The following is a 25,885-nucleotide window of genomic DNA, read 5'->3' as shown; positions in this document are numbered from 1 at the left end:
GGATACCACGCCCACCGGCAGGCCCTGCCCTATCGGCTGCCCCGCCCCCTCGAGGCCCCGCCCCCTCGAGGACGCCACGTCCTCCACATCCACATGCCCCCTCGTGCACCCCATGCCTCCCGTAGGCCCCGCCCCTCGCGGATACCACGCCCACCAAACGCCCCCTCGTGTACGCCACGCCCCTCACTCGGGGGTCTCTGGAGATCCCGCCGCGCACTCAGCGGCCTGGGCCGGGCGGCTCTGCTGGGTCCAGCCGCGCCTCGGGGGAGGAGCTCCGGGAGCCCCGCGCGCTGGGGGCGGGGCCGGGGGCGCACGGCAGGGGGCGCTGCGCACCCGGTGCGGCGCGAGGCCCGAGCGCGCGGGGCCGAGCCCCAGCCCGGCTTGCGGTGGAGGCGGAGCCCGGGCCGGCCGGGGAGTCCTCCAGGGTGAGTGCGGGGCGGAGCGGGATGAGCGCGGGGCGCCGGGGCCGGGGAGGCCTCGGGCGGTGAGCGCGGGCTCCGGGGGCCGGGGAGGCCCCGGGCGGTGAGCGCGCGGCGGGGCCGGGGCCCTGGGCGGTGAGCGGCGGGGCGGCGGGGAAGCGGGGCGGCGGGGCCGGGGCCCTGGGCGGTGAGCGCGGGGAGGCGGGGCGGCGGGGCCCAGGGCGGTGAGCGCGCGCGGCGGCCTGGCGGGGTCGGTTGCGGTTGGCGCTGCGTGGCGGCACCAGGCGGGCGTCCGGGGTGGAGGTGCGCGGGGGTGAGGGGGGGACTGGCGCGAGGCCCCCAGTGAGAGGCGGGACCGCGGGGGCGGGCCGGGACCGGGGCGGGGGACCAGGGGCAGGGGGCCGGGGCCGGGGTCGGGGCCGGGGCCGGGGTCGGGGTCGGGGCCGGGACGGAGCCTGCTCCCTTGAGTCGGGTCTGACTGAACCCAACCACTAGGCGCTCTCCTCTTCCCCCTCCCCCTGCGCCCCCTCCTCCCCCTCCCCCTGCGCGCCCTCCTCCCCCTGCGCCCCCTCCTCCCCCTCCCCCTGCGCGCCCTCCTCCCCCTGCGCGCCCTCCTCCCCCTGCGCGCCCTCCTCCCCCTGCGCGCCCTCCTCCCCCTGCTCCCCCTCCCCCTGCGCGCCCTCCTCCCCCTGCGCGCCCTCCTCCCCCTGCGCCCCCTCCTCCCCCTGCGCGCCCTCCTCCCCCTGCGCCCCCTCCTCCCCCTGCTCCCCCTCCCCCTGCGCCCCCTCCTCCCCCTGCGCGCCCTCCTCCCCCTGCTCCCCCTCCCCCTGCGCCCCCTCCTCCCCCTCCCCCTGCGCCCCCTCCTCCCCCTCCCCCTGCGCCCCCTCCTCCCCCTGCGCGCCCTCCTCCCCCTGCGCCCCCTCCTCCCCCTGCTCCCCCTCCCCCTGCGCGCCCTCCTCCCCCTGCGCGCCCTCCTCCCCCTGCGCGCCCTCCTCCCCCTGCGCCCCCTCCTCCCCCTGCTCCCCCTCCCCCTGCGCCCCCTCCTCCCCCTGCGCGCCCTCCTCCCCCTGCTCCCCCTCCCCCTGCGCCCCCTCCTCCCCCTGCGCGCCCTCCTCCCCCTGCGCCCCCTCCTCCCCCTGCGCCCCTCCCCCTGCGCGCCCTCCTCCCCCTGCGCCCCCTCCTCCCCCTGCTCCTCCTCCCCCTGCGCCCCTCCTCCCCCTGCGCCCCCTCCTCCCCCTCCTCCCCCTGCGTCCCCTCCTCCCCCTGCGCCCCCTCCTCCCCCTGCTCCCCCTCCCTCCCCCTGCTCCTCCTCCCCCTGCGCCCCCTCCTCCCCCTGCGCCCCCTCCTCCCCCTGCGCCCCCTCCCTCCCCCTGCTCCTCCTCCCCCTGCGCCCCCTCCTTCCCTCTGCGCCCCCTCCTCCCCCTGCGTCCCCTCCTCCCCCTGCGCCCCCTCCTTCCCTCTGCGCCCCCTCCTCCCCCTGCTCCTCCTCCCCCTGCGCCCCCTCCTCCCCCTGCGCCCCCTCCCTCCCCCTGCTCCTCCTCCCCCTGCGCCCCCTCCTTCCCTCTGCGCCCCCTCCTCCCCCTGCTCCTCCTCCCCCTGCGCCCCCTCCTCCCCCTGCGCCCCCTCCTCCCCCTCCTCCCCCTGCGCCCCCTCCTCCCCCTGCGCCCCCACGCGCGCTGGTGTCCCTGCCTCTGCCGCCCCTGTTTGCAAACCGCCCTCGCCGGGACCTCCCTCTCACCCCGCCTGGTCCCCGCCCCTCCGCCCCTCCTCTCCGCCCGCCGCGGCGGGAACCGAGGCTCCGGACCCCCCCCCCCTCTCCGCCCGCGGTGATCCGGAGCTGGCGGCTCCCGGGAGGGCGGCGCCCCGGCCTCGGGCAGGGGGCTCCCCGCGCGGCCGTGTAGACCCCGGGGCTTTCTCCTTCTGCTGGGAAGAAAGAAGTGCATTTCTGCGGAGCAGGTCGCCCTCGCGCTGGCAGTGGCAGTCTGTCTGTCTTGTCTGTCCGTCACGTTGAATGCCCCTGGCTTCTGCTCAAGAGCTGTGGGTGCCCAGGGCAGACATCTGGGGGGGTTGCTGGGGGGCTGCCGGCACCCCTCTCTTCATCCCCAGGGAGGGGTGAGGACGCACCGAGACCACCCAGAGCCAGTGCAGACAATCACCCCCTCCTTTCCAGAAATGGACTAGGCCTGGGGTCCAGTCGGAGGCTGTTTGCAGGGACCGTCCACGGTGGCCTTGCTCTTTCCAGTCCTGCTCCCTCCCTCCCTCCCTCCCTGGTCCTCAGGAGGAGGGTGGAGGTGGCTATCTGGGCACAAGGTTGGAACTCCGGACTGTGGAACTGCGGAACTGCGTCCGCACCTGTGCGCTGCTTGTGCATGCACACTTGCCGCTCCTGGGGCTTGAACTCAGGGTCTGGGTGCTGCTGTCCCTTAGCTTTTTCTGCTCCAGGCTGGCACTCCACTACTTCTAGCCAGAGTTCCAACTTCTGGCGTGTGTATGTGTGTGTGTGTGTGTGTGTGTGTTTCATTGGAGATAGTCCCAGAGACTTTCTCACATGGACGGTCCCCCCCCCCCCCCAGGATGAGTTGAATATTCCTTTATTGCCGACTAGATGTGCCGGGATCTCTCCTAATATCCACAGATTCCGTGGCAAGGCCTTGTTCCTTTCTGTGCGAAGTGTCTGACTGCTAGGAGTCCACCCTCCTGAATCACAGATGGGGATGAAGCCATCTCTGGGATCTTCAGCCCAGCCTGGTACTACCCACCTGCTGAGTGACTCAGTGTTGGTTGAGTAGAGTAGATCCGTGTCTGTCCTGTAGCCATATTTTTCCAGTCTGCTTCCTTAGCTTGCAAACGCTTATCTTTTCAGTTTAAATAAACATTTTCAGAGTTAAATATACATGTGCATATTGGTAGCAGGAACAGAATGGGCAGGGTGGGAGGGGGAGAAAGAGGTCAGTCCACTGCGGGGCTCTGACAACCAGAGGTCTGCCTGTTGTGGGGGACCCCAGGATTTCCATGAAGGACCTGGCTTATGGGTCAGAGGAGGGACTGAACCCCTGGGGAGCTGCTAAGGCTGCTTTGCGGAGAGGTGGGTGAGGAGGAGAGACAGGGTCACAGAACCCCTTTGGCCACTTCCGGTGCCACTTTTCCCCACAGCAGTGGGTGTCACCGTGCGCCCCCCCCCCCCCCCCCCGTGGCCTCTGCTGGCAGGCTGGGAGTTCCCCTTTCTGTCTCTCATATTTCTGGCTTTGTCGTTTGGGGAGGGGAGCTGTGTTTGGGGACATGCTTCTGCTCTCTAAAAGGCTGTCCCAAGAATGGCAGCCTGAGGGAGGGTGAGGCTAGGGCGCTTCCCCTCTCCCCCCTCCCCCCTCCCCGTTTGCGCAGAATCCAGGGAGGGCTGTAATTCCCTGTGGGTGAGGGGGACCTGTCTTGCTCCTGGGCTCCCAGAGTTTTATCTTTCCTGCACAGACTGTCCTCTGGACGGCTCTTACCCAGAGAGTGTTTTCTAGAAGAGGTTAATTAATGCCTACTAGGTTTTTTTTTGGGGGGGGAGGTGGAGTGGGGGGAGGAAGGATGCCACTGGGTGGTGCAGGTTGCAGGGGAAAAGATGGGAGTTTATTTCAGATCCTGCCAATCGTAGTGGGGAGATTTCAGCCTCAGCACCTGCTCAGGACAAGGCAGTTGTTGGGAGAAAGCCATTTATTTTCCTTTTGGCCAAAAGATTCGCCAGCGAAGATGGGAGGGGTCACTGGGACCAGGAAGAAGTTAATGATTTAAAACAACACTGTGGCCCGGAGCTGTCAGGCCAGTAATTCTAGCTCCTCTGGAGGCTGAAATCTGAGGACTGTCCTTTGAAGCCTGGCAAGAAAGTCGGGGAGATGCTTATCTCCAAATGATCACCAAAAACCCACAAGTGGAACTGAGACTCAAGCCCTGGAGCTCTTGCTGGGTAGGTGTTTTTCCCCTGGAGCCACATATCCACCCCTTTGGGGCTTTAGTTACTGTTCAGATGGGAACTGTCATTTTTTTTGCCCAAGGCCTGCATCTGATCGTGATCTTCCTCTACCTATGCTTCCTACACGGCTGGGGCCACAGGCACCCCACCACACCCAGCTAATCAGGTGAGATGAGGTCTCCCTAACTTTTTGTCCAGGTTGGCCTTGAATTACCAATCTCTACCTCCTGAGTAGCAGGGATTATAGATGTAAGCTATTGTGGGGTGTGTGGAGTGTGGAGGGGACTCTTTTTGTTACAATCTAGCTCCATCCCGGTTTCTACTGGAAACACATACCCAAAAAATCAAAGCTTGGGGCATTTGTGGTAGAAGGCCTTGGCATGGACTTGGTCGTTTTCTTGTTTCCTTATTCTTTTTGGCTCCATTTCCAAGGTTAAAAAAAAAGTGCTGTCTTCTTGAGAAAGAAAGTGTATTTTAGGCGGTGGCTGACGTCAGCAGGCAGGCAGATCTAAGCAAGGCCGACTCATCCTCATTCCCGAGTCTCTGGCGCCTCCTAAGTTCACAGCGTATGATTTTCGGATTTCTTTTGTGCCTCTTCCCCTGGTGTCTGCCGATGGTCTAGCCAGCGAGCTAGCAGCTGCCTTGCGGGTGCTGTTTTTTAACGATTCTGCTTACAGTGAGTAATTGCAGAGCGCTGTTCTTTTCACTGGCTTTTTTACTGGGGTTGCCAATTTAAGAAGGGGCGTTGGGCTTCTCAGCTGGATGCCGGACCTCCTACCTGATGCCCACAGGGTTTGTTCCCCCCCCCCCCCCCCCCCGCCCCTCACCACAGCACACACAGCTCCCATTCCTGCAGCATTGTCACTGCTCACCCAGGGGCCCGGTGTCCCCCTAGCTTGTCTGGCAGGCCCCCCAGAGAACACCCAGCTCATTCCGGAAGGTTCAGTTTTTAGCCTAAGGATTCCTCCCCCAGTTCCAGGAGCCCCGGGGAGCTTTATTTAGCAGGGCTGCTCACTGCTGATCAAACAAACCAAAGAACGTTTCTTGGCTGAAATACGGTAGGCATTTACGTTTTGCTTCCACAAGGCCAAAAGGGCCTGTTCCTGACGGCATCACTGGTGGGGTGGCCGTCCTCTAAGAAGTGAGTAGGGAACTTGGGCTGCCAGGCTGAAAGGAAGGGACCAGGAGTAGGTTGTTGGAGTGGGGCTGGCAGGGGGGGATTTTACAGGCCCAGGCTCAGAGGTGTTGGATTGCTGCTCTGGCCATTCCATTGGCCAGGGCTCAGGCACGTGATCACATCTCTGCCAGAGGCAAGCTGGGAAATGTAGTCCAGTGGCATGTCTAGGAAGAAGACAGGTGCATTCCCCTCCCAAAGCAGGTTTACCTTAGCAAGAAAAGAGGCATGGAGGGCTGGGAAGGTGGCTCAGGTGTAGAGTGCCTGCCTTGCATGCATGAGGCCCTGGGTTCAATTCCTCAGCACCCCATAAGCAGAAAAAGCCGCAAGTAGTGCTGTGACTCAAGCACTAGAGCACTAGTCTTGAGCTGAAGAGCTGAGGGGCAGCGCCCAGACCCAGGAAAGAAAAGAAAAGAGGCGTGGAGATGCCTTGGGCAGGTGCTGGGGCACGTGCTTCTCCATGTGTGCGTCCATACTGGTGCCCGCCTCCTTCCTTTCTTGTGTCTGCCCCCATGCCCCAAGGCTGGGGAAGTGGTCCAAGAGACACATTGGGTCTGTGGTGTCGCTGGGGATGTGTGTCCTGGTGCCGATTTTGGAGGATATCGCCCCCTGAGGCAGGTGGCAGCTGAGCTGAGTTGAAGGTCGGGCAGGAGAGTTGAGCCCCAAGCCAGGAAAGGGGGTTGTGTGTGCACAGATGCTGAGTTAGCAGCAGAGGTGCTGGTGTCCCGAGAGCCGGAGCTGTTCTCAGCTCCCACGCAGGTCACCCCAGGAGCTGGGCCCCGCAGAGCCCGCGGGATGGTTTGGGCAGGGTCTCACGGAGGCTTGGCTGCAGTGTGGAGCTCTGCCGCGGCTGGTCTAGCAGGACAGGGCTGTGGCGAGGGCCCTCACCTCTCACGCCCTTTGAGATCCCCCCCCACCCCCCCACCGTTGTTGTCTGGTCCTTTGCCCAGGAATTACTCAGGCTGTAAGAATAGAGTCTGGCACTTTGGCAGAGCGGCGTGTGGTTGGCGTGGAGAGCTGGAGCTGTCATCCCTGTTCAAAGATTTGGCAGCGAGACTTCTGATGGAACCCGGGCCTAGAGCCCTGGGGTGTAGCTCTGAACCCCGCTTTGTGGAAATAAGATGTGGAGTTTGGCCCTGCTTCCTTAGCCGGGGCCTGGGACTGCGTCACAATTCAGGTTCTTCCCCAAGTTAATATCTAGAGCAGTGCGCCCTGTGCTCTTCTTCCTTTCCATCGCTTTGTGTGCAGTTGATCTATGCCCCTAGCCTTCTGATTTAGGGGTTTTCTTTGCGGGGGGCAGAGCAGGGAGTAGGGAAAGTCTGACACTTTTTTCCAGGGGTAGCCTTGGATTAATACTCTCCTACCTTTGCCTGATTCGTAGCTGGGATTACAGGTGTATGCTACAACATCCAGCATCACTTGTTGGGATGAGGTCTTGTTAATGTTTATGTTTTTTTTTTAGTGTGTGTGTGGGGGGGATGTTCTTCCTAACTATGCCTCCCAAGTAGCTAGAATGATAGGTATGAATCTTTGAATCTAGCCAAAGTACATACATACAAAATTGTTTTGAGAGTGTATTCTGGGATCTGAATCAGAAAACTGTTGGGTGCCCACATCTGGGCAGCTCCGTGGCAGGATGGCTTGTTCCATCCTGACACCGGCCTCCCCGCCCCCGCCCCCCTTCAGGAGTGAGAGCTGTTAACTGAACCGTGTTTCGAAGGCATGGTGTTCCTGCCCATGGGCAGCGGTAGAGGTCCCTCGAGTGTCTGGCTCCTGGTCCTGGAGGCCCGACAGGGAGCACAGGGTACCCAGGGCCCCCCTGTAGAGGGCTTCTTTAGACAGAATGCCACATGTGTAGCTACAGCTCCCATCCGTGCAAAACCCTGCTTCTGTGCCCAGTACAGGAAATGTACTGGCGTGCGTGTACACATGTGTATATGCGTGAGTGCTAGGGCTTGAACTCAGGACCTGGTTGCTTGCTGCCCCTAAGCTTATGTGCTCAGGGCTAGTACTCTACACTTGACCCACAGCGCCACTTCTGGTTTTCCAATGGTTCATTGGAGAGAAGAGTCTCACAGACTTTCCTTCCCTGGGCTGGCTTTGAACCACGATCCTCAGATCTCAGTCAGGCATGAGCCACTAGTGCCTGTTTTTTTCAGACCCTTTTTCTTTTTTTTGGTCGGTCGTGGGGCTTGAACTCGGCCTGGGCGCTGTCCCTCAGCTCTTCAGCTCAAGGCGAGTGCTCTACCACTTGAGCCACAGCGCCACTTCCGGTTTTCTGGTGGTTTATTGGAGATAGGAGTCTCACGGTCTCTCCTGCCCGGGCTGGCTTTGAACCGCGATCCTCAGATCTCAGCCTCCTGAGTAGCTAGGATTACAGGCGTGAGCCACCAGCGCCCGGCCTCAGACCCTTTTTCTATGCCATTTGCCTTTCTAGTTCTACAGCTGCCAATTTAAATCTCATCCGCTCTCCTTGACGTTTAAGAAACTGTTAGTTTGATATAGTTTGCTTGCACAATAAAAATCTGAAAAGAAAATAGTAAGGGTTTTTGTGGGTTTTTTTTTTTTAAGTAGTCTTGTGGGAGGAAATCTATGCCAAGTGTGTGTTCCCCGCTCTGTGGGCATTCTTACTGCTGCTCTAGCTATTCTAAAATCAGGACACCGGTTTCAGATGTGGCTGCTGCTAAAACTTCAGAAAGTCAGATGGAACACACACTTCTTGCATAATGCCAGAGAAAGTAACCGAAGAGCCCGCAAAAGTGAAGATCTTGGCTCCATGGCTTCGTTGTTGCCGACTCTCTTGGCCCCAAGAAATCATCAGCTGCCTTCACAAGTTTAGCCTGGAATTGAGAGAGAGAGAGAGAGAGAGAGAGAGAGAGAGAAACCCTCAAAGGAGGACGGTGGTTGGAACTTGTACTTGACAAATAAAAAATGTAAAGCTATTTCATGGGTTTAAAAATTACAGAAGCTAGGCTGGGTGTTAACTCACACCCAGCTGTGCTGCAGATTGAGATTGAAGGGGTTGAAGTTCAAGGCTAGCTTAAGGAAAAAGCAAAACAACCCCATCTCAATAAGCTTGTATGGTAGTATATGCCTGCAGTACTGTACATAGGAGTCAGAGGAAGGAGGATCTCATTCTGAGGTTGGCCTTCAACTTTATCTTAAAAACAAGTAACACAATTACTAAAAACAAAACAAAACCTAAAGAAAAAAATAAAACTAAGTTAAGCCAGGCATCAGTGGCTCACTTCTGTAATCCTAGTTACTCAGAAGTGAGGCTGAAGCCGGGCGCTGGTGGCTCACGCCTGTCATCCTAGGTACTCAGGAGGCTGAGATCTGAGGATCACGGTTCAAAGCCAGCCCGGGAAGAAAGAGACACTCTTTTATCTCCAATAAAACCATTAGAAAACCGGAGTGGTGCTGTGGCTCAAGCAGTAGAGCGCTTGCCTTGAGCTGAAGAGCACAGGGATAGCGCCCAAGCCCAGAGTTCAAGCCTCATGACCGGCAAAAAAAAAAAAAAAAAGTGAGGCTGAGTTCGAAGCCAGGAAAGTCAACGAGACTCTTATCTCTAATAAACTACTCAGAAAAAAGCCAGAAGTGGAATTGTGGCTCAAGTGGTGGAGCGCTAACCTTGAGCAAATAAAGCTCCGGGACAACACCTAGGCCCTGAGTTCAAGCCCCAGGGGTGGCACAAAATAAATAAGTTTAAGGGCCTGGCTCAAGAGGTAGAGCATCTGCTGTCTAGCAAGTACCAAGACCCTGAGTCCAACCCCCTCCCCCACACCCCCCTCATCCCCTGCCCTGTATTGCCAAAAACAAAAATCACAACTCTGCAGGTTATTAGCCTGAAATTCTTTTTGGAAGGAAGCGATAGGGAAGCCGTCCATGCTGCGTAGTTTGCAAACCATGTCAGATGTGGAATCGAAGGCTGGTTAGCTTCTGAGCGAGCCACCCACTGCTGAGTCTTAACCCTGTCATTGTGACTCGACGCGCTTTGATCGCTGCATCTCCACACCGGAGCTGGAGGACAAGGCTCTAGGATAATGGTTCGGTGGACACAGGCAGGCCCTCTGTGCAGCTCCTAACAGAACCTCAGTTCTATTCAGGCCTTCTTCGTTCATCCTTCCCACCTGGGCCTCTGCCAGGAGGTAAAAGCAGTCTTGATAGGGTTCACTCGGTGGTGGTGCTGCTGCTGCTCCAGGCCTGGTCTGTGATTGACTTGGGCCTGGGTACCCGGGCCGGAGAGCCCGTGGGAGAAGGGGATTGGCCCTTCCACCTCCACCTCCCACCACGTGTGGCAAGGACGGGGGGGGGGGGGGCCGCCATCGGGGGGCCCTGAGACAAGCAACCTGGGGTAGGACAGGTTGTGGAGAGTGCAGGCAATGGAAGAATCTTGGCTTCCCAGTGGTGTGTGTGTCTGTGTGTGTGTGTGTGTTTAGGAGTTAATTGGAGATTAAGAGTCTCATGGACTTTTCTGCCCAGGTTGGCTTAGAACTTTGATCCTTAGATCTCAGCCTTCCCAGTAGCTGGGATTACAGTCTTGAGTCACCAGCGCCCAGCCTCCAGCGAAGTCTTTGAGTCCCTGAATGACCCCACTTGGAGGCGTGCTTCTAAGCTGCGTGGCTTGTTCAGGAGAATGTCAGGGGTCTCTGGGTTAACCGGGGTTTTTCTGTCACCTCCTGCCCCATCATCTTCCCAGACATGTGAATAATATATAAGAGCAAACACTGGAGTTCACAAAGGCTCCTGTGATGGAGTTCTCGTTCTTGTCTTATCTAAGTGTGACGTCCAGTCTGGTAAGTCAAGGCCCCGCCAGGGCTGCCTGGGCAGCTCAGAGTGTGCCTGTAACCACCCCATGAGCGCGCGCTCTATGAGAATGATCGTGTCCAGTGGCCGAGCTGGTCTGGCTGCCTTAACAGAAGCAAAAGAATGACGCTTCAGGAAGGTTGCAGAGTTGGTTGTCTTCCAAAGCAATCGGAGCCAGTGGGCCGACAGGAAATGGGTGTCATCCAGCGTTCCTGACCCTCATCATCAGCTCAGTGCTTCAGAGGATAGGGGAAGAGCGGTCAGGATGGGAGCTGGGCTCTGGTGCTCATGCCTGTAATCCTAGCTACTGCCCCAGGCAGGAAAGTCCGTGAGACCCTCATTTCCAATTAACCACCAGAAGTGGCGCTGTGATTCAAGTGGTAGAACACCAGCCCTGAGCTCAAAAGCTTAGGGAGAGTGCCCAAGTCCAAGTTCAAGCCCCAGAACCAACACACACACACACACCAACGGCTCAGACTTTGGAAACTTCTAGTCACTTGCATTAAAAACAAAACAAAAAAACCCATGGCATTGGCATGTTCCTTTTCCATTCAGAAGCAGTGTCTACCACAGTGTAGTGGGAACTGTGCATTCACTTGGACTCTTTTCAAGATTGGGCTCTAAAATGTTTCCTTGAGCTGCTCAGCTTTACCGTGGGGCTCACTGGAGTTAGCTGGGTTTTCTGTTGGTCTGTGTGTCAGCAGGAACTCAAAGCGCTTGTCAGAGTCACGAGTTTGAGGTCTTAACTGTGTGGGTTTGGCACAAGGGACCAGTAGCACCATGCCTGGCTGGCATCTGAGGACAGAGAACCCCTCCAGGTCCAGCCTGGAGTTGGGAAAGTGGTGTTCCCACGAGTGTTTGGGGCAAACAGATGTCTGGGGGTGAAGGGCCTGCGGAGGATGGCGCCGGCGGCTCACGCCTGTCATCCCAGCTACTCAGGAGGCTGAGTTCTGAGGATCGCAGTTCAAACCAACCCGGGTAGGAAAGTCCATGAGACTCTTATGTCCAGTGAACCACCAGAAAACTGGAAAAGTGGCGCTGTGGCTCAAAGTGGTAGAGCGCTCGCCTTGAGCAAAAGAGCTGAGGGATGATGCCCAGGTCCTGAGTTCAAGTCCCAGGACCGACATACAGAAAGAGTCTAAAAGAGGACCACCCAGAAACCCAGGAGAGGGAGAGAGGGCATCGAATGTCTGTAATTCATCAAATGAAAAATTACAGTCAGGCAGAAATGACAGGAGTCCAAATATCGGCAGTGGTTTAAGCAGCATTAACACCAGCCCAGCCATCTGGCTCCCCGGCTCCACCCTCCTTGTTTTTTACATCTAGACCTAAATATAGACACTTTCCCCCAAAAAAGTATGAGGCGGATTGAAGAACCGTGGACACTGAGCAGAGACCGGCACATGCCGCCCGCTGACGGGAGAGACTCGATCCCATAGAACTTCCCAGCGAGGAGGGCCAGCAGCTCCCGGGTTTCAGTCAGTTCACCTTGTGCTTCTCCCACGAAGCTCCCAGCACTGAAGCTGGCTGAGACACAGCAGCTGGTGTCCTTGCTTGCCATGGGCCTGTGGAGTGCTGGCCGGTTCCTCATGGTAGGGGAAGAAGACTTCACTAGGAGCCATCTGCTGGGCGCTGGGCTGGAGCTGCATGCTCTGGGCAGCTTCATTCGCCTGGCTGGCTGTCCAGCCAGCTGGTTGTTTGAAGAGCCCCCTCTGGGGCTGCTTGCTGGGTTCCAGCACACCAGCCCGCCCCCCCTCTCATGCAGCCTCAGTGGTCTAGGAGTAGCAACACAAAATGAGCCCCACAGCTGGGCGCTGATGGCTCACAGCTGTCATCCTAGGTACTCAGGAGGCTGAGGTCTGAGGATGGAGGTTCAAAGCCAGCCAGGACAGGAAAGTCCCTGAAACTCTTATCTCTAGTGAACCACCCAAGAACTGGAAGTGGTGGGTGGATCAAAGTGGCAGAGCGCTTGCCTTGAGCTGAAAAGCTGAGGGACAGCGCCCAGGCCCAGAGTTCAAGCCCCATGGCTAACCAACAGAAAAACAAACAAACAAACAAGAAGACAAGCATGCGTGTAAGTCTTACTGTTGCAGAATCTTCTCCCCATCAGCTGGCTCACTGTAAAGGGATCAGCAAGGTGGACGCAGTGGCACCGGCTACGTAAAAATGTCAGTGGCGATCATCACCGCCTAAGCGGAGAGGGGAGGTCTGGAACCTGTGGATCTGAAGGATCATAGTTAGGGTCAGGGGACTGAAGGTGTAAAGGCGGCAAGACGCCCTGTCCTTGTGAGCCAATCCCTGCGAAGACTTCATTGTCAGGCACATTGTAAATGCTCAATAAACACGCCTCCGACTTTTCTGTGGAAATGGCATGTCTATGAGTCGTTGGTGATGATCACAGGTGAACACAGCACTCGAGAACTGTTCTCTTCCTGTGGGAGCCATGACACTTGGACTCAGCAGAGGGCAAAGGTAGAAAACACGTTAACTGTCCTCAGGGTTGGGGATCCCTGCCTCTTGTCAGGGGCGGGAGGAAGATAGGCTAACTGGACGGTGTTGAGCTGACAAGGTGGATTGCTTTCTCTCCCCCCTGAATACTTTTGTCATTGTTGTTCTTCACTTCTGCTCTTTTGGCAGGACGGGCGCGCGCTTTGAGGTGAAACCATGAGGAGAAAGTAGAACAGAACAATAATGCTTTTCCGCAGTCGCTTCTTGCTGCTGCTGGCCCTGGCTGCCCTGCTCGCGTTCCTGAGCCTCAGCCTGCAGTTCTGTGAGTCCAGCGGGGGGCGCGGGCGCTGGCGCGGGCGCTGGCGTGGGAAACAGAGGCCCCCAAGCCTTCGCTTCTGGAAAGAACAGACATCTGAACACCAAGGCGGGTGGTGGGGGAGGTGTCTTTGTGTTATCGGTGCTCACGGAGGATGGTTGCAAGCAGGAGTCTTAAACTACAGAGCGAAGAAGTTCTGGTCCGCTCTGCCCTCCTGGTTGTGAGGATAAAGCCCAGGCCTCCCCCCACGCATTCTACCTCTGCACAGATTCCGAAAACGGCCTGGTGATTGCCAGGCTCTTTCTGTTTTCTTGTTTTAGTACTGAGATTTTTGAACTCAAGGCCTCACACTTGCTAGGCTGGTGCTTTGCTGCTGAGCCGTGCTTCCCTCCAGCTGTGCTTTTTTTGCTTTTTTTTTTTTTTTTTTTTTGAGACCTCAGTCTCCCTTCCTGCCTGGGTACATGCTTGAGCTGGTGACCGGCTTTCAGTTAGAGCTGGGATGACAAGTGGACAGGCCCCACATTCAGCTTCCCTCCACCGTGACAAGAGTCTCACAGACTTTTCCTGCCCAAGCTGGCCTGGATTTGCAATCCTCCTTCTCTCAGCCTCCCGAGTAGCTAAGATTACAGACTGACCCACCCACACCCAGCTTCTAAGGCAGAGAGGGACCTTGAGCCACCCACAGCCCATAGACGGTGGGCCTCCGGCTGGCTGCTTCTTGAGGGTTGCGGGTATGTGTTTTATGTTCAATCTTTCAGGGCTACAGTCACTGAGTCGCCGGGTCAGGAAGATGGGTCACCAGTACTGACCTTCCCTTAGGCCAAAGTTCACTGGTGAAGGGAGCCCCGTGGACCTCTCCCCATCCAGCCTCCTTCACCCAGACCTCCGAGCTCGGGCTGCCTCTCAAATCTGTGCTGTCCCCATGCATACATCCCTCCTGGTCCCGTGGCTGGCCACGGTACCCTGTGACCTGTGGGCCCCCCCCCCCCCCCCCCCCCCCCGCCTGGAGCGCTGCCCCTTCCTCCCGGCCATGCCTGCAGCCCTTGCCTCTTCTCCTCCAGGAACATCATGGCTCCCAAAGGTTCCGTGCGTCAGTGCTGTACGTCAGGGCCTCCCTGCCCCCCTTCCACTAGCCCCACAGAGTCTACCCCCCGATTCTGCTGTTGAGCATGTCCTGGTTCCCTCTATTTCCAAGAAGTCCTTGCTGCTCTAGCTCATGGCGGCCATCTCCTGGATGTTGGTTCAATGAATGCATCTCAACCTGTTCTTCAATGCAGGCTGAGCCTACTTCCCCTTCCTCTGTTGCTGTGCACTTGAGGCTGAGAAAGTGTCTGCGATGCTAGGAATCTTCTTGTCTCTGCTGTCACCTGCCTCCTGTTTCACCGTCTCACCCAGATGGGTAGGAGACAAGGGCTTGGCACCCATCACTGCCCGGGACAGCTCTGTGGGGAGGTAGCCTTTCTGTGTCAGGTCGGGTGACAGAGACAGAGATGCAGGTGACCTGTGAGTCAGTGACGGTGAGGCTCAGGTGTGAGGATGGGCACTGGGCAGTGGAGGAGGTGGTGTGAAATGCAGACGGCTCACAGCCAAGCTTCCTGACTCCAGGCACAACCCAGAGTCACGTGCCCGGCTGTTCTAATGGTGATGAGAACTAAAAATCCTCATCTCAGGTGGGGCGCCTGTGGCTCACGCCTATAATCCTAGCTACTCAGGAGGCTGAGTGCTGAGGATCACAGTTCAAAGCCAGCCCAGGCAGCAAAGCTGGTGAGACTCTTATTTCCAATGAACCACCAGAAAAGAAAACCGGAAGTGGAGTTGTGGGCTCAAAGTGGTAGATTGCTAGCCTTAAGAAAAAAAAAAAAAAGAGCTCAGCACCCAGGTCCTGAGTTCAAGTCCCACAAGTGACATCCCCCCCCCCCCCCGCCCCGCTCCACAAAAAAAAAAATCCTCATCTCATCCTTCCAGAATTTGGAAAAAGAGGTCAAGAGAAGCAGACATATGAGGTTTAAAAATATTTCAGGTGGTTAATGAACTGTTCAACAGGAATCTTTTATCCCACACCCTTCCCCCCTCCCCTGAAAAAATGTGGTTTGACGTTCAGTAGTTTAATTGTGTGTAGCTTTTCACTGGACATTTTCCATGCTTCGGGTGGTTAAGGGAGTCACCGGCACCTAAGTTTTCCCCTGAGACCCCGGCCGCTCCGAGGGACATAAGTGGATGTGTCCGCAGCGTTGCTGTTGTAGAAGCTCGCGCCGTGCCACTGAATGGCCTTGTGTGTCTTTGCTTATATAACGCCTCTGAAAGTACCTCTGTCTGAGGAGAGCTTTTTTTTTTAGGAAAGAATTTGCAGGGTTAGGTGAGGCTGGCGGGAGCTGAGCTGGTCATTCTTGTCCCGATAGGTTAGGACGGCGAGAGACCAAGAAATGCATGTTCTATCTGCTCTCCTGCTTCTAGGTAAAGTGTAACTTCCTCTTTTTTTCTTCCCATTCCTGTAGAAATTTCGAGTTCAGTTGCTTCCTTTCATTGCTCTATTCATTACGCTTATTATGATTTTTTAAAACCACTCATTCATAATGTAACATCTTTTTTCTTCTTTGTGCTGAAAGATATGGACTTCTTCATTTCTCTTGACAGTGTTCAATGCCAACTGGCACTGATAGTAAGGAGTATCTGAGCAGTATCGAATACAACTTGCTTTTCTCATGTGCTCAGTCAACAGTATGGTTTTGTTTTTCTGGGATGAATGTGGATTTTATTTCATCTGATTGGTAGTTGTTTTTGTTTTTTTTTATTTCTTTTTTTCTGTTGCTATTTGAATACACAAAGGCTATGACCAGGGTTATGATTCAGTAATCAAGTCTTTGAAATTAGCACATTTCTTCTTCTGGGCAGAGAAATGCGTGCGGTGAACCCACGCAGCTTTATTAAGTGCCGTTATCTGTGCTTACCGTGGCTTACCGTGGGCTAATTGCATCTAATGAACGATCGTCTGTTTCGTGCATCCAAGCCCTGCGTGTTGTTGTCGTTGAAGAATGTACAAGTGAAAGGCGGCTGCCCAGGCCAGAGGAGAGAGCCAGGGCGGTGGGGAAAGACAGATGGATGCTGTATCGTTATTTGAGGTTTCTGCTTTTTGGGCTCTTTTGCAATCACGACTTCCCTGCTGGCCCCCTGCCGGCATTTCTTTTTCTTTTTTTTCTTTTTTTGTTGGTCTTGGGTCTTGAACTCTGGGCCTGGGTGCTATCCCGCAGCTCTTCAGCTCAAGACTGGCACTCTACCACTTGAGCCATCACAGCGCCACTTCCAGTTTTCTGAGTGGTTTATTGGAGATCAGAGTCTCACGGACTTTCCTGCCCGGGCTGGCTTTGAACTGCGATCCTCAGATCTCAGCTCCCTGAGTAGCTGGGATGACAGGCGTGAGCCGCCGGCGCCCGGCCCCTGGCATTTCTTCAATGCTTGTTCTGTGCTGGTCTCTCTATGTTCTGCTGGCATGGCCCACATGGGGGCATTGGGCATGTAGGCTGTGAGAAGGTGGCCCTCCCCACCCAAGAGCCTGGGGGTTTGCTGCTGCTTCCTGACACAGACTTGATGGTCACCGTGGTTCGAGACCTTTAGGGAAGCCCTGGGCTCAGGGAAACTTTTCTTCCATAAAATGATTGTTGTTCCACTATACAGAAAGAGGCTTCTGGGCAAACTCTTGGCTCATGGAAGCCTCTGTCTCTTCTTCTGTAAAAGGGTCGGTTGGTGGTGTTGTGCAACATTGGTGTAAGGGCGGAAAGTTTCAGGAAACCTCTTGATCCATATGGACGCATAGCTCACATAAATTTATTTTTTTAATTTTAATTTTACTCATTTTTTATTTGCCGGTACTAGGCTTGAACTTGGGGCCTGAGCACTGTCCCTGAGCTTTTTTTTTTTTTTTAACTCAAGGCTAGCATGCAACCACGTGAGCCATAGCTCCACTTCTGGCTTTTTGGTACTTAATGGAGATAAGAATCTCATGGACTTTCTTGCCTGGGTTGGCTTTGAACCACGATCCTCAGATTTGAGCCTCCTGAGAAGCTAGGATGACAGGCGTGAGCCTCCGGCGCGCAGCTCCTCACAGAAGCCTTTCAAGACCTGCAAACTGGACAGAGTCCAGGAGGCCGTCAGCGTTGGCAGCAGAAGCTTTTGAGATAGGCAGCATCCGTTCCCTTGTTTCTCACAGGAGCTCACTGACGGTGATGAGCGTTCACCTATACAGCGCGCACGGCACCCGTACCTGGGGGTTTCCCTGTTGGGCAGCACCCCGCTGACCAGAGGGCCGGGGGGTCAGTGAGAGCCACACTGGGCTTCCGCGTCTCAAGGTGGTCGTGGAAACATTTTATCACGCACGCAGCAGAACTTCCCACCAGTCGAGGCCATCCTGAGGCAAAGTGGGAGTTTGGGGTTCTGCAAGTTCTAGAGTGCCCCCCCCTCCACCAACGCCAGAGCAAACCATGATTCCTTAGCACACCAATGAAGGAGAAAGAATTCCAGAGCCGTTAAAAAAAGTATTGTTACTATGAAAAAATAACACATACTATCTTTTTTTTTTTTTTTTTTTGCCAGTTGTGGGGCCTAAACTCTGGGCCTGGGTGCTGTCCCTCAGCTCTTCAGCTCAAGGTAGCACTCTACTACTTGAGCTATAGCGCCATTTCCAGCTTTTTCTGCTTATGTGGTGCTGAGGAATCGAACCCAGGGCCTCATGCATGCAAGGCAAGCGCTCTACCACTGAGCCACCTTCCCAGCCCGTATCTTATATAATATATACAAATGCTGTCTATGTTTATCAGTTTATTATATAAAGTTACGGGGCTGTACAGCGGGGTTACAGTTACATGCGTCAGGTAACGAGTGCATTTCTTTTGGGACAGTGTCACCCCTTCCCTCGTGTTCTTCCGGTTTCTCCTCCCATCCCCACCCACAAGTGGTATAGTTCATTTTCCACATAATCTCTAGTGAGGACCACTGCTTCATTTGTTTGACATTTGTCCCTCTGTTTCTGTGACCCCCTTCTCCCAAAAACAGATAAACAAGACAAAAAGAAAAAAACACCAACAAAAACAAAAAAATCTCATTGTTTCCATTTCCTGGAGTTCATTTTGATACAGATTATGCTGTGTGATCAGATGCTCGTAGGCGTTGAGCCTTTGTGTTCCTCCCCTAAGAGTGTCCTCCTTTGGTCTCACTGTGTGTGAATGCCTAGAGTCCTGGATCTGTATACGTTCAATCCAGCGCCGATGGTCTCTCGGGCTTGGCTTACCTCACTTCACATGCTCAGTTCTGGGCCCATCCATTTCTCCAGGGCCCTCTGATCAGATGACTGGGAGGAGGGAAGAAGAGAGACGAGGTGGCCGGGCCTGGGAGATGGTTTAGCCCATGAGGAAGTGCTATCCCGGGTCAATGGGAATTTATCGAAGGGAAAGTCAGAAAAGATGGCTGACATTGGAGAGCACTTGGCCAGGGTATGCGTGCACACGTGTGTGTGTGTGTGTGTGTGTGTGTGTGTGTGTGTGTGTGTGTGTGTGTGGTCATCACCCGCCTGCTTTCCTTGCAGTCCACTTGACCCCTGTGTCCTCGGCTAAGAATGGAATCAATGGCAAGAGTCGCAAGAGGATCATGGCAGACCCCTTGACCGAGCCCCCCGGGGCGGACCCCGTGTACGAAGCTCTCCTCTACTGCAACATCCCCAGCGTGGCCGAGCGCAGCATGGAAGGTAGGGACGGTGGCCCCAAGCCCCCCGCGTGGCTGCTGCCTGCGCCCAGGACGCCCTTTGGGCGCTGGGGTGAAAAGCTGAACGGCTTGGGCTAAGATGCTGCAGCGGCCACTAAGGCCGCGCCTTCACATGGGGTTCTGGGGTTGTAGCGGCTGGCTCTCCAGCTCCCTGTGAGTGAGGATGTGGGGCGTGAGGGATTAAGGAACTGCTCTGAAGAGCCCGCCCCTGAGACTTGGGCAACAAGGTGGGGAGGGGGGGTCCTAGCCAGGTTCCTGGGGCTCACCCCAGCCACTCCACATTCCGGGGTCGTTGTAGGGTCTGCCCATGGCCTTGGGGGTGTGGGGAAATGCCATTTCTCTGGTTGTGCTTTCCTTGGTGTGATCACGTCCATTGTTTGTGCCCAGCTGTGTTTCTGGAAGGGTTTAAACCAGGGGGCATCTTTGCATTTTATTTTATTTTATTTTTTGGTCCTGTGGCTTGAACTCAGGGCCTGGGCTCTGTCCCTGAGCTTCTTCTGCACAAAGCTAGTGCTCTACCACTTGAGCCACAGCACCACTTCTGGCCTTTTCTGAGTAGTTTCTTGGAGATAAGGGTCTCACGGACTTTCCTGCCCGGGCTGGCTTTGAACCGCGATCCTCAGACCTCAGCCTCCTGAGTAGCTGGGATGACAGGCGGGAGCCACCGGCGCCTGGTTCAGGGGTTCTTCAGTCATCCCATCCCAGCCAGCCTAGCGGCTCTGCCCACAGCTCAGACCCCTGGACAGGGACACTGTGACCTCTTCCTCCTCCTCCTCCAAGCGAGGAACCTCTTCCCCCTCTCCCCCCTCCTCCTCTCCACCCCACCCTCCTCCTCCCCTTCCTTCTTCCCCTTCCCTCCTTCCCCTCTTCCTCTTCCTCCAAGCTATAAGCCTCTTCCCCCTCCTCCTCCTCCCTCTTCTTCTCCACCCCCCCTTTCTTCCCTTCCTCCCCCCCTTACCCCCCTCCTGCTCTTCCCCTTCCCGTCTCCCCCCTCCCCCTTCTCAGCCTGCTCCCACTCCCTGCACGAGTCCCTAGCCTGCTGCGCCACTGGCGGCCCCTCTGCTTCGTCCCCAGGCCACGCTCCCCATCACTTTAAGCTGGTCTCCGTGCACGCGTTCATCCGCCATGGGGACCGCTATCCTCTCTACTCCATTCCCAAAACCAAGCGGCCCGAGATCGACTGCACCCTGGTGGCTGACAGGTAAATCGCACGCGTCCTGAAACCTCCGTCCTCAGCCCTCTGCCAGGCCCAGGTGGGGAAGGGGCCTTCGAGGCTGCCTCCGGCTGCTGGAGGCCTCCTGGGGGTCACCCGCAGCCTGTGTGGAACGCCCCGTCCACCTGCAAGACCCGAGGCTCAGAGATGAGGACACCAGGCAGGCTCACCTCCAGCCCGGGCCTATCCGGAGTGCTTCTCCCCCATCCAAGTTGCGGGGGGGGGGGGGGGGGCAGCATGGCTTTAATCCAAGTTCAGGGAATAGCAGGCATGTCCCTGGATCTCAGGGAGCCCCTCCATTTGTGAAATGGGGGTGGTTACACAGAGGTGGGGTGAGGAGAAAGAGACTTCAGAGAAGGGGGTGTGCACAGATCCAAAGCCGAGCTAAAGGCTCGCCATTAATCTGTTGGGGAGTAGAGACAGCCTGGTCTCCCGGATGTAGCAGAGTATGGAAAAGGCCCGGCCCTGTGGTGAGAAGCTCTGTCAGCGATAAAGGGCCAGGTGTCCCTACCTGATGTCAGTAGACAAGGGCAGGAGATGGAGAAAGAGCCCAGTGGGGAAGATGTTACTCTGATGGAATGCTGCCAGGGGCCAGCCGCCTGCATGGTGCCAGCCAGGCAGGAGCTGGGGAAGAGGCAGGCAGGGCCCTGACCATTCATTCCAGGACTCAGGCGAACTCTCAGTCTTCCTCTCTCATTTAAATAAGAGAGCGAGAGCACCACCATGTGCTGGTGGCTTGCATCTGTAATCCTAGCTTACTTGGAAGGCTGGGAATGGGAGGATCGTGGTTTGAGACCAGCTGGGTCAGAAAAATTCATAAGACTCCCCCTCTTTGCACCCCCCCCCCCCCGCTCAATCCATAGCTGGGCACAGTGATGTATGTCCATCAGCCTAGCTATGATAGGAAGCCAAAAGCAGGTGGATCGACGCCCATGTGTGCACCTGGGCAGGAGGAGATAGCCTGTCTCAAAAATAATTTAAAAGGGGGCGGGGTGACTTAGTGGTAGCATGGCTATCTAGCAAGCATAAGATCCTGAGTTCAAACCCTAGTTACCCCCCCCCCCCCCACACACACACAAAGACACAGCTATTTGTTATCTATTCTGTATTTTTTTTCTTCCACAAATCTTCATCTCGCCCATAAAAGCTGTAATGAGCACGCTTTAGATGTCGCGGCATCATTAAGCAGTCAGCTGCCCTGAGAACCTGCAGGCCCCGCCAAGCACGTTCAGGGGTGAGCTCCATTTCTAAAGCCGGCCGCATAATTTCCTCAGATCCTCACCAGTCGCCAACCTGAAATAAGGGTCTGGAACAGAGTATGTGAGCGGCGTGGATGGCTAGCCCTGGCTGATGGGAATTTGTATTGGCAAGCCTCACTGTCGGTCTGGACATTTTATTTCTGAGTTTATAAACATTTATGTGCTTCAGCCTCGGGCAAAATAAAATAATTCTGTTTTTATGGAGAGAGACAATTCCCCGAGGCCATTCAGGGTGAGTTATTAATCTCTGCTGCCTGCCAGGATTAGCATCCTCTGATGCAATTTTTTTTTAAGATGGATTTTTTTTTTCAGCTTTATGTTTTTGAAAGATAATAAACTCATCTTGGGCAGTGTGTGTGTGTGTGTGCGCGCGCGCGCGCGTGTGTGCATGCCAGTCCTGGGGCTTGAACTCAGGACTTGGGTGCTGTCTCTGAGCTTTTTTTGCTCAAGGCTAGCACTCTACCGCTTGAGCCACAGCTCCACAGCTGGTTTTTTGGTGGTTCATTGGAAATAAAGGTTTCACGAGGGCTGGGAAGGTGGCTCAGTGGTAGAGCGCTTGCCTTGCATGCATGAGGCCCTGGGTTCGATTCCTCAGCACCACATAAGCAAAAAGAAAAAAGTCGGAAGTGGCGCTGTGGCTCAAGTGGTAGAGTGCTAGCCTTGAGCTGAAGAGCTGAGGGACAGCACCCAGGCCCAGAGTTCAGGCCCCACGACCAGACCCCCCCCAAAAAAAAGGTTTCACAAACTTTCCTGCCCTTGATCCTCAGATCTCAGCCTCTTGAGATCTCCTGAAATCCTCAGGAGCCACCGGTGCCCAGCTTAGCTGCTGTTTTTAAAGGATTACTGAAATTGATTAGGTTTTCAGACATCAGGATCGGCCATTAGAACAATTTGCCTTTTTGCTTCTTTCTCATGCGGTGTCACATGCAATTTGGATGTGAACTTAAGTTCTGCTGGATAATACAGACATATTCACGGGCCGTTGCGTTACTTTGAGGAAATGTGTGTGTACTCGTAGGTCACCTTCATTATCGGGGGAAATGGTGTATGCGTGACTAGAGAGGTCAATTATATCTTGACTTGTCATAGTGCCTCACAGTAGAAACATCATAATCTGACTCCATAAACGTTCTTTTAGCTGTTCCTTACCCCACCCCCCATGAAATGAGATATTGTATGTGCCAAGTGCAGAGTAGCTAGAAGACAGACCTTGAGTATCTTATTCAATTAACGGTTTTCCTCAAGGAAGACTCATCCCCGAAGGTGCTGGCCGAGACCTGCCAGATTTTCAGGGCAGCTGACTGCTTCATGCAGGCGGAAAAAATAATATGTAGAAAGGGGTTGGACAGGGCTGGGAAGGTGGCTCAGTGGTAGAGTGCTTGCCTAGCATGCATGAGGCCCTGGGTTTGATTCCTTGGTACCACATACACAGAAAAAGCCAGACATGGTGCTGTGGCTCAAGTGGTAGAGCACTAGCCTTGAGCAAAAGAAGCTCAGGCCAGTGCCCAGGCCCTGAGTTCAAGCCTCAGGACTGGGAAAAAAGGAAGGAAAGAAGGAAGAAAGGAAGGGAGGGAGGGAGGGAGGGACAAGAAAGAAGGAGGTGTGGGGGAAGAAATGGAGATCAGAGTGACTGAGGTAGGGGAGGGAAGAGGCAGGGCCAGACCACAGTGACAGGTGCGCAGGCCCTCTGAATGCAGCCAGGTACAACGGTAGACATGCTTTTGGAATTGCCTTTGAAGCGCTGGCCTTGTGGCTCTGGAGGAGACAGACGGGAGGGGCAGGAAGACCAGTTGAAGGCCCTGGCCCAGGAAGTGATGTGAGAAGCAGGAGGTGGAAGGATTTGCAGGCTGAGTGGGTGGGGGCAGGCGAAGCGGGCACAGGGTAACTCCCAGCCCTGGTGCCTGTCACTGCCCCGTCTGCACATCGCCTTTACAATAAAAATTTTAAAAAGCAAATTGATGGAGCTAAAATAAAACCTGTTCTGGTGGGCAAGAAAGGCCATGACGCATATGGGGTTTGCTTGGTGAGGCCAGGAATGTTCTGAAACCCTGTGATGACTAGTCCTCCGGTGTCTCCTCAGGAAACCCTATCACCCCAAACTGGAAGCCTTCGTTAGTCATATGTCGAAGGGATCTGGAGCCTCTTTTGAAAGCCCCTTAAATTCGCTGCCTCTCTACCCTAACCATCCTCTGTGTGAGATGGGGGAACTCACGCAGACAGGTATGTGTGACCACTTCCCCCCCCAACCTTCTGTTCATGTCCGCTCGGAGCCAGTTCCCCGGGGATGGAGCCCAGAGACCCCAAGGTGTCTAATTGAACATCTGCTTTCTGCAGGTTAAAAACAACCTTTCAGAGCCAGGTGCTGGTGGCTCACGCCTGTACACTCCTTGCTACTTAGGAGGTTGAGATCTGAGGATCGTAGTTCAAAGCCAGCTTGGATAGGAAAGTCTCTAAGACTCTTATCTCCAAACAACCACCAGAAAACCAGAAGTGGCTGTGTGGCTCAAAATGGTAGAGTACTAGCCTTGGTCAGAAGAGTTCAGGGACACTGCCTAGGCCCTGAGTTCAAGCCCTGTGACTGGAGGAAAAAAATACTTTCAGGTTTGAGTGCAGTGGTGCATACCTGTAATCCTAGCTACGGAAGCATGAGAGATAAGGGAACTGAGGTCTAAAATGAGGCAAAAATAAAACCCTATCTGGAAAGTTAACTGAAGCAAAGATCGTTGGATAGATAGACAGATAAATACTTAAAGTGTGGCTCAGATAGGAGCACCTGCTTAGCAGGTGTGGCTCTAAGTTCAACCTCCAGTTCCACCAAAAGACAATCATTTTTTAAAAAAGGATTTTTTTAAAAAAACAAGAAACATTCCTGAAGATAAATTCCAAAAGACAATAAAGTAAAAGAAAGCACCTGCCATCCCATCCAAGAATCAGACCCCGACTAGTAGTTTTTCTACCTATGTGCATGTTTACTTGTGCACGTGGACACACACGCGCGCACACACACACACAGTAGTAGCTCATGCAATCTTTTGTCATCCACTTGTCACATGAGTTATGTGGTGAATGTCCCTCTCTGTAACTCATGTCCGCGGATGGAGGCGTCCGGACACCGTGTGCCTTGGGCTTGCCCTCCAGCCAGCCCCTGTTGCCCTGTCTTCTAGGAGTCGTGCAGCACTTGCAGAACGGCCAGCTGCTGCGGGACGTCTACCTGAAGAAACACCACCTCCTGCCCAACAACTGGTCTACCGCTCACCTTTACTTAGAGACCACCGGCAAGAGCCGCACCCTGCAGAGCGCGCTGGCCCTGCTCTACGGCTTCCTCCCGGACTTTGACTGGAAGAAGATTTACTTCAGGCACCAGCCCAGCACCCTGTTCTGCTCCGGAAGCTGCTACTGCCCGGTGAGAAACCAGTACCTGGAGAAGGAGCAGCGCCGTCAGTACCTCCTACGGCTGAAGAACGGCCTGCTGGAGCGGACCTACGGCGAGATGGCCAGGATCGTGGATGTCCCCACCAAGCAGCTGCGCGCCGCCAACCCCATAGACTCCATGCTCTGCCACTTCTGCCACAACGTCAGCTTCCCCTGCACCCGGAGCGGCTGCATCGACATGGAGCACTTCAAGGTGATCAAGACTCACCAGATCGAAGACGAGAGGGAGAGGCGGGAGAAGAAGCTGTACCTGGGGTACTCGCTCCTCGGCGCCCACCCCATCCTCAACCAAACCGTCGACCGGATGCAGCGAGCCACTGAGGGCGGGAAAGAGGAGCTCTTCACCCTCTACTCCGCCCACGACGTCACCCTGTCCCCACTCCTCAGTGCCCTGGGCCTGTCGGAAGCCAGGTTCCCGAGGTTTGCAGCCAGGCTGATCTTCGAGCTCTGGCAGGACAGAGAGAAGCCCAGCGAACACTCGGTCCGCGTCCTCTACAACGGCGTCGACGTCACATTCCACACCTCCTTCTGTAGGGACCACCACAGGCGCTCCCCCAAGCCCCTGTGTCCTCTAGAGAATTTGGTCCGCTTTGTCAAAAGGGACATGTTTGTGGCCCTGGATAGCAGCAGTACGAATTATTTTGAGGCGTGCCACAGGGAAGGAGCGTGAAGAGTACTCAGCAACAGCACTGGGGGCCGGTGCTCACATGCCAGGCAGGAAAAGGGTCTGCTTGTAGTTTGGTTTTGAAAGGTTTCAAAGTCTTGATTTTTTTTTTTTTCTTTTCTGTACACATGTGCCAGTTGTGGGGCTTGAACTCTCCTTCTTTTTGCTCAAGACCAGTGTTCTACCACTTGAACCAAAACTCCACTTCCAGCTTTCTTTTTTCTTTCTTTTTTTTTTGAGTGGTTAATTGGCGATAAAGAGTCTCATGGATTTCCTGCCTTGACTAGCTTTGAACCATGATCCTCAGATCTCAGCCTCCTGAGTAGCTAGGATGACAGATGTGAGCCACTGGCTCTGAGTCTTGGTTTTAAAAGGCTGTAATTTGGTACGTGAGCTATTTGGTACGTGAGCTATTTGGTATGAAATGGCTAGTTCACAGAGCAGAAGAGAA

The 25,885-nt window shown here is 55.3% G+C and overlaps 1 protein-coding gene across 2 annotated transcripts; it reads left to right on the top strand.

Moving 5' to 3' along the window:
• The first annotated feature begins 372 nt into the window (after window positions 1–372).
• Window positions 373–25,603, top strand: Pxylp1 (2-phosphoxylose phosphatase 1). 2 transcript variants are annotated; one of them, XM_042665731.1, is made up of 6 exons: window positions 373–425; window positions 12,989–13,121; window positions 18,691–18,849; window positions 19,941–20,067; window positions 23,419–23,558; window positions 24,503–25,603. In XM_042665731.1, exons 2-6 carry the CDS (start codon window positions 13,043–13,045, stop codon window positions 25,438–25,440), a joined length of 1,443 nt encoding a protein of 480 aa, XP_042521665.1. In that variant the 5' UTR covers window positions 373–425; window positions 12,989–13,042; the 3' UTR covers window positions 25,441–25,603. The 2 variants fall into 2 exon arrangements, with proteins under 2 accessions (XP_042521665.1, XP_042521666.1); XM_042665732.1 differs by lacking the exon at window positions 373–425 and adding an exon at window positions 4,239–4,365.
• Window positions 25,604–25,885: the final 282 nt, after the last annotated feature.

Source organism: Dipodomys spectabilis, unplaced genomic scaffold (assembly GCF_019054845.1).
Source record: "Dipodomys spectabilis isolate Male_0828 unplaced genomic scaffold, ASM1905484v1 ptg000342l, whole genome shotgun sequence".
Classification (NCBI taxonomy): Eukaryota; Metazoa; Chordata; class Mammalia; order Rodentia; family Heteromyidae; genus Dipodomys; species Dipodomys spectabilis.
This window is presented reverse-complemented; position numbering and strand designations above follow the sequence as displayed.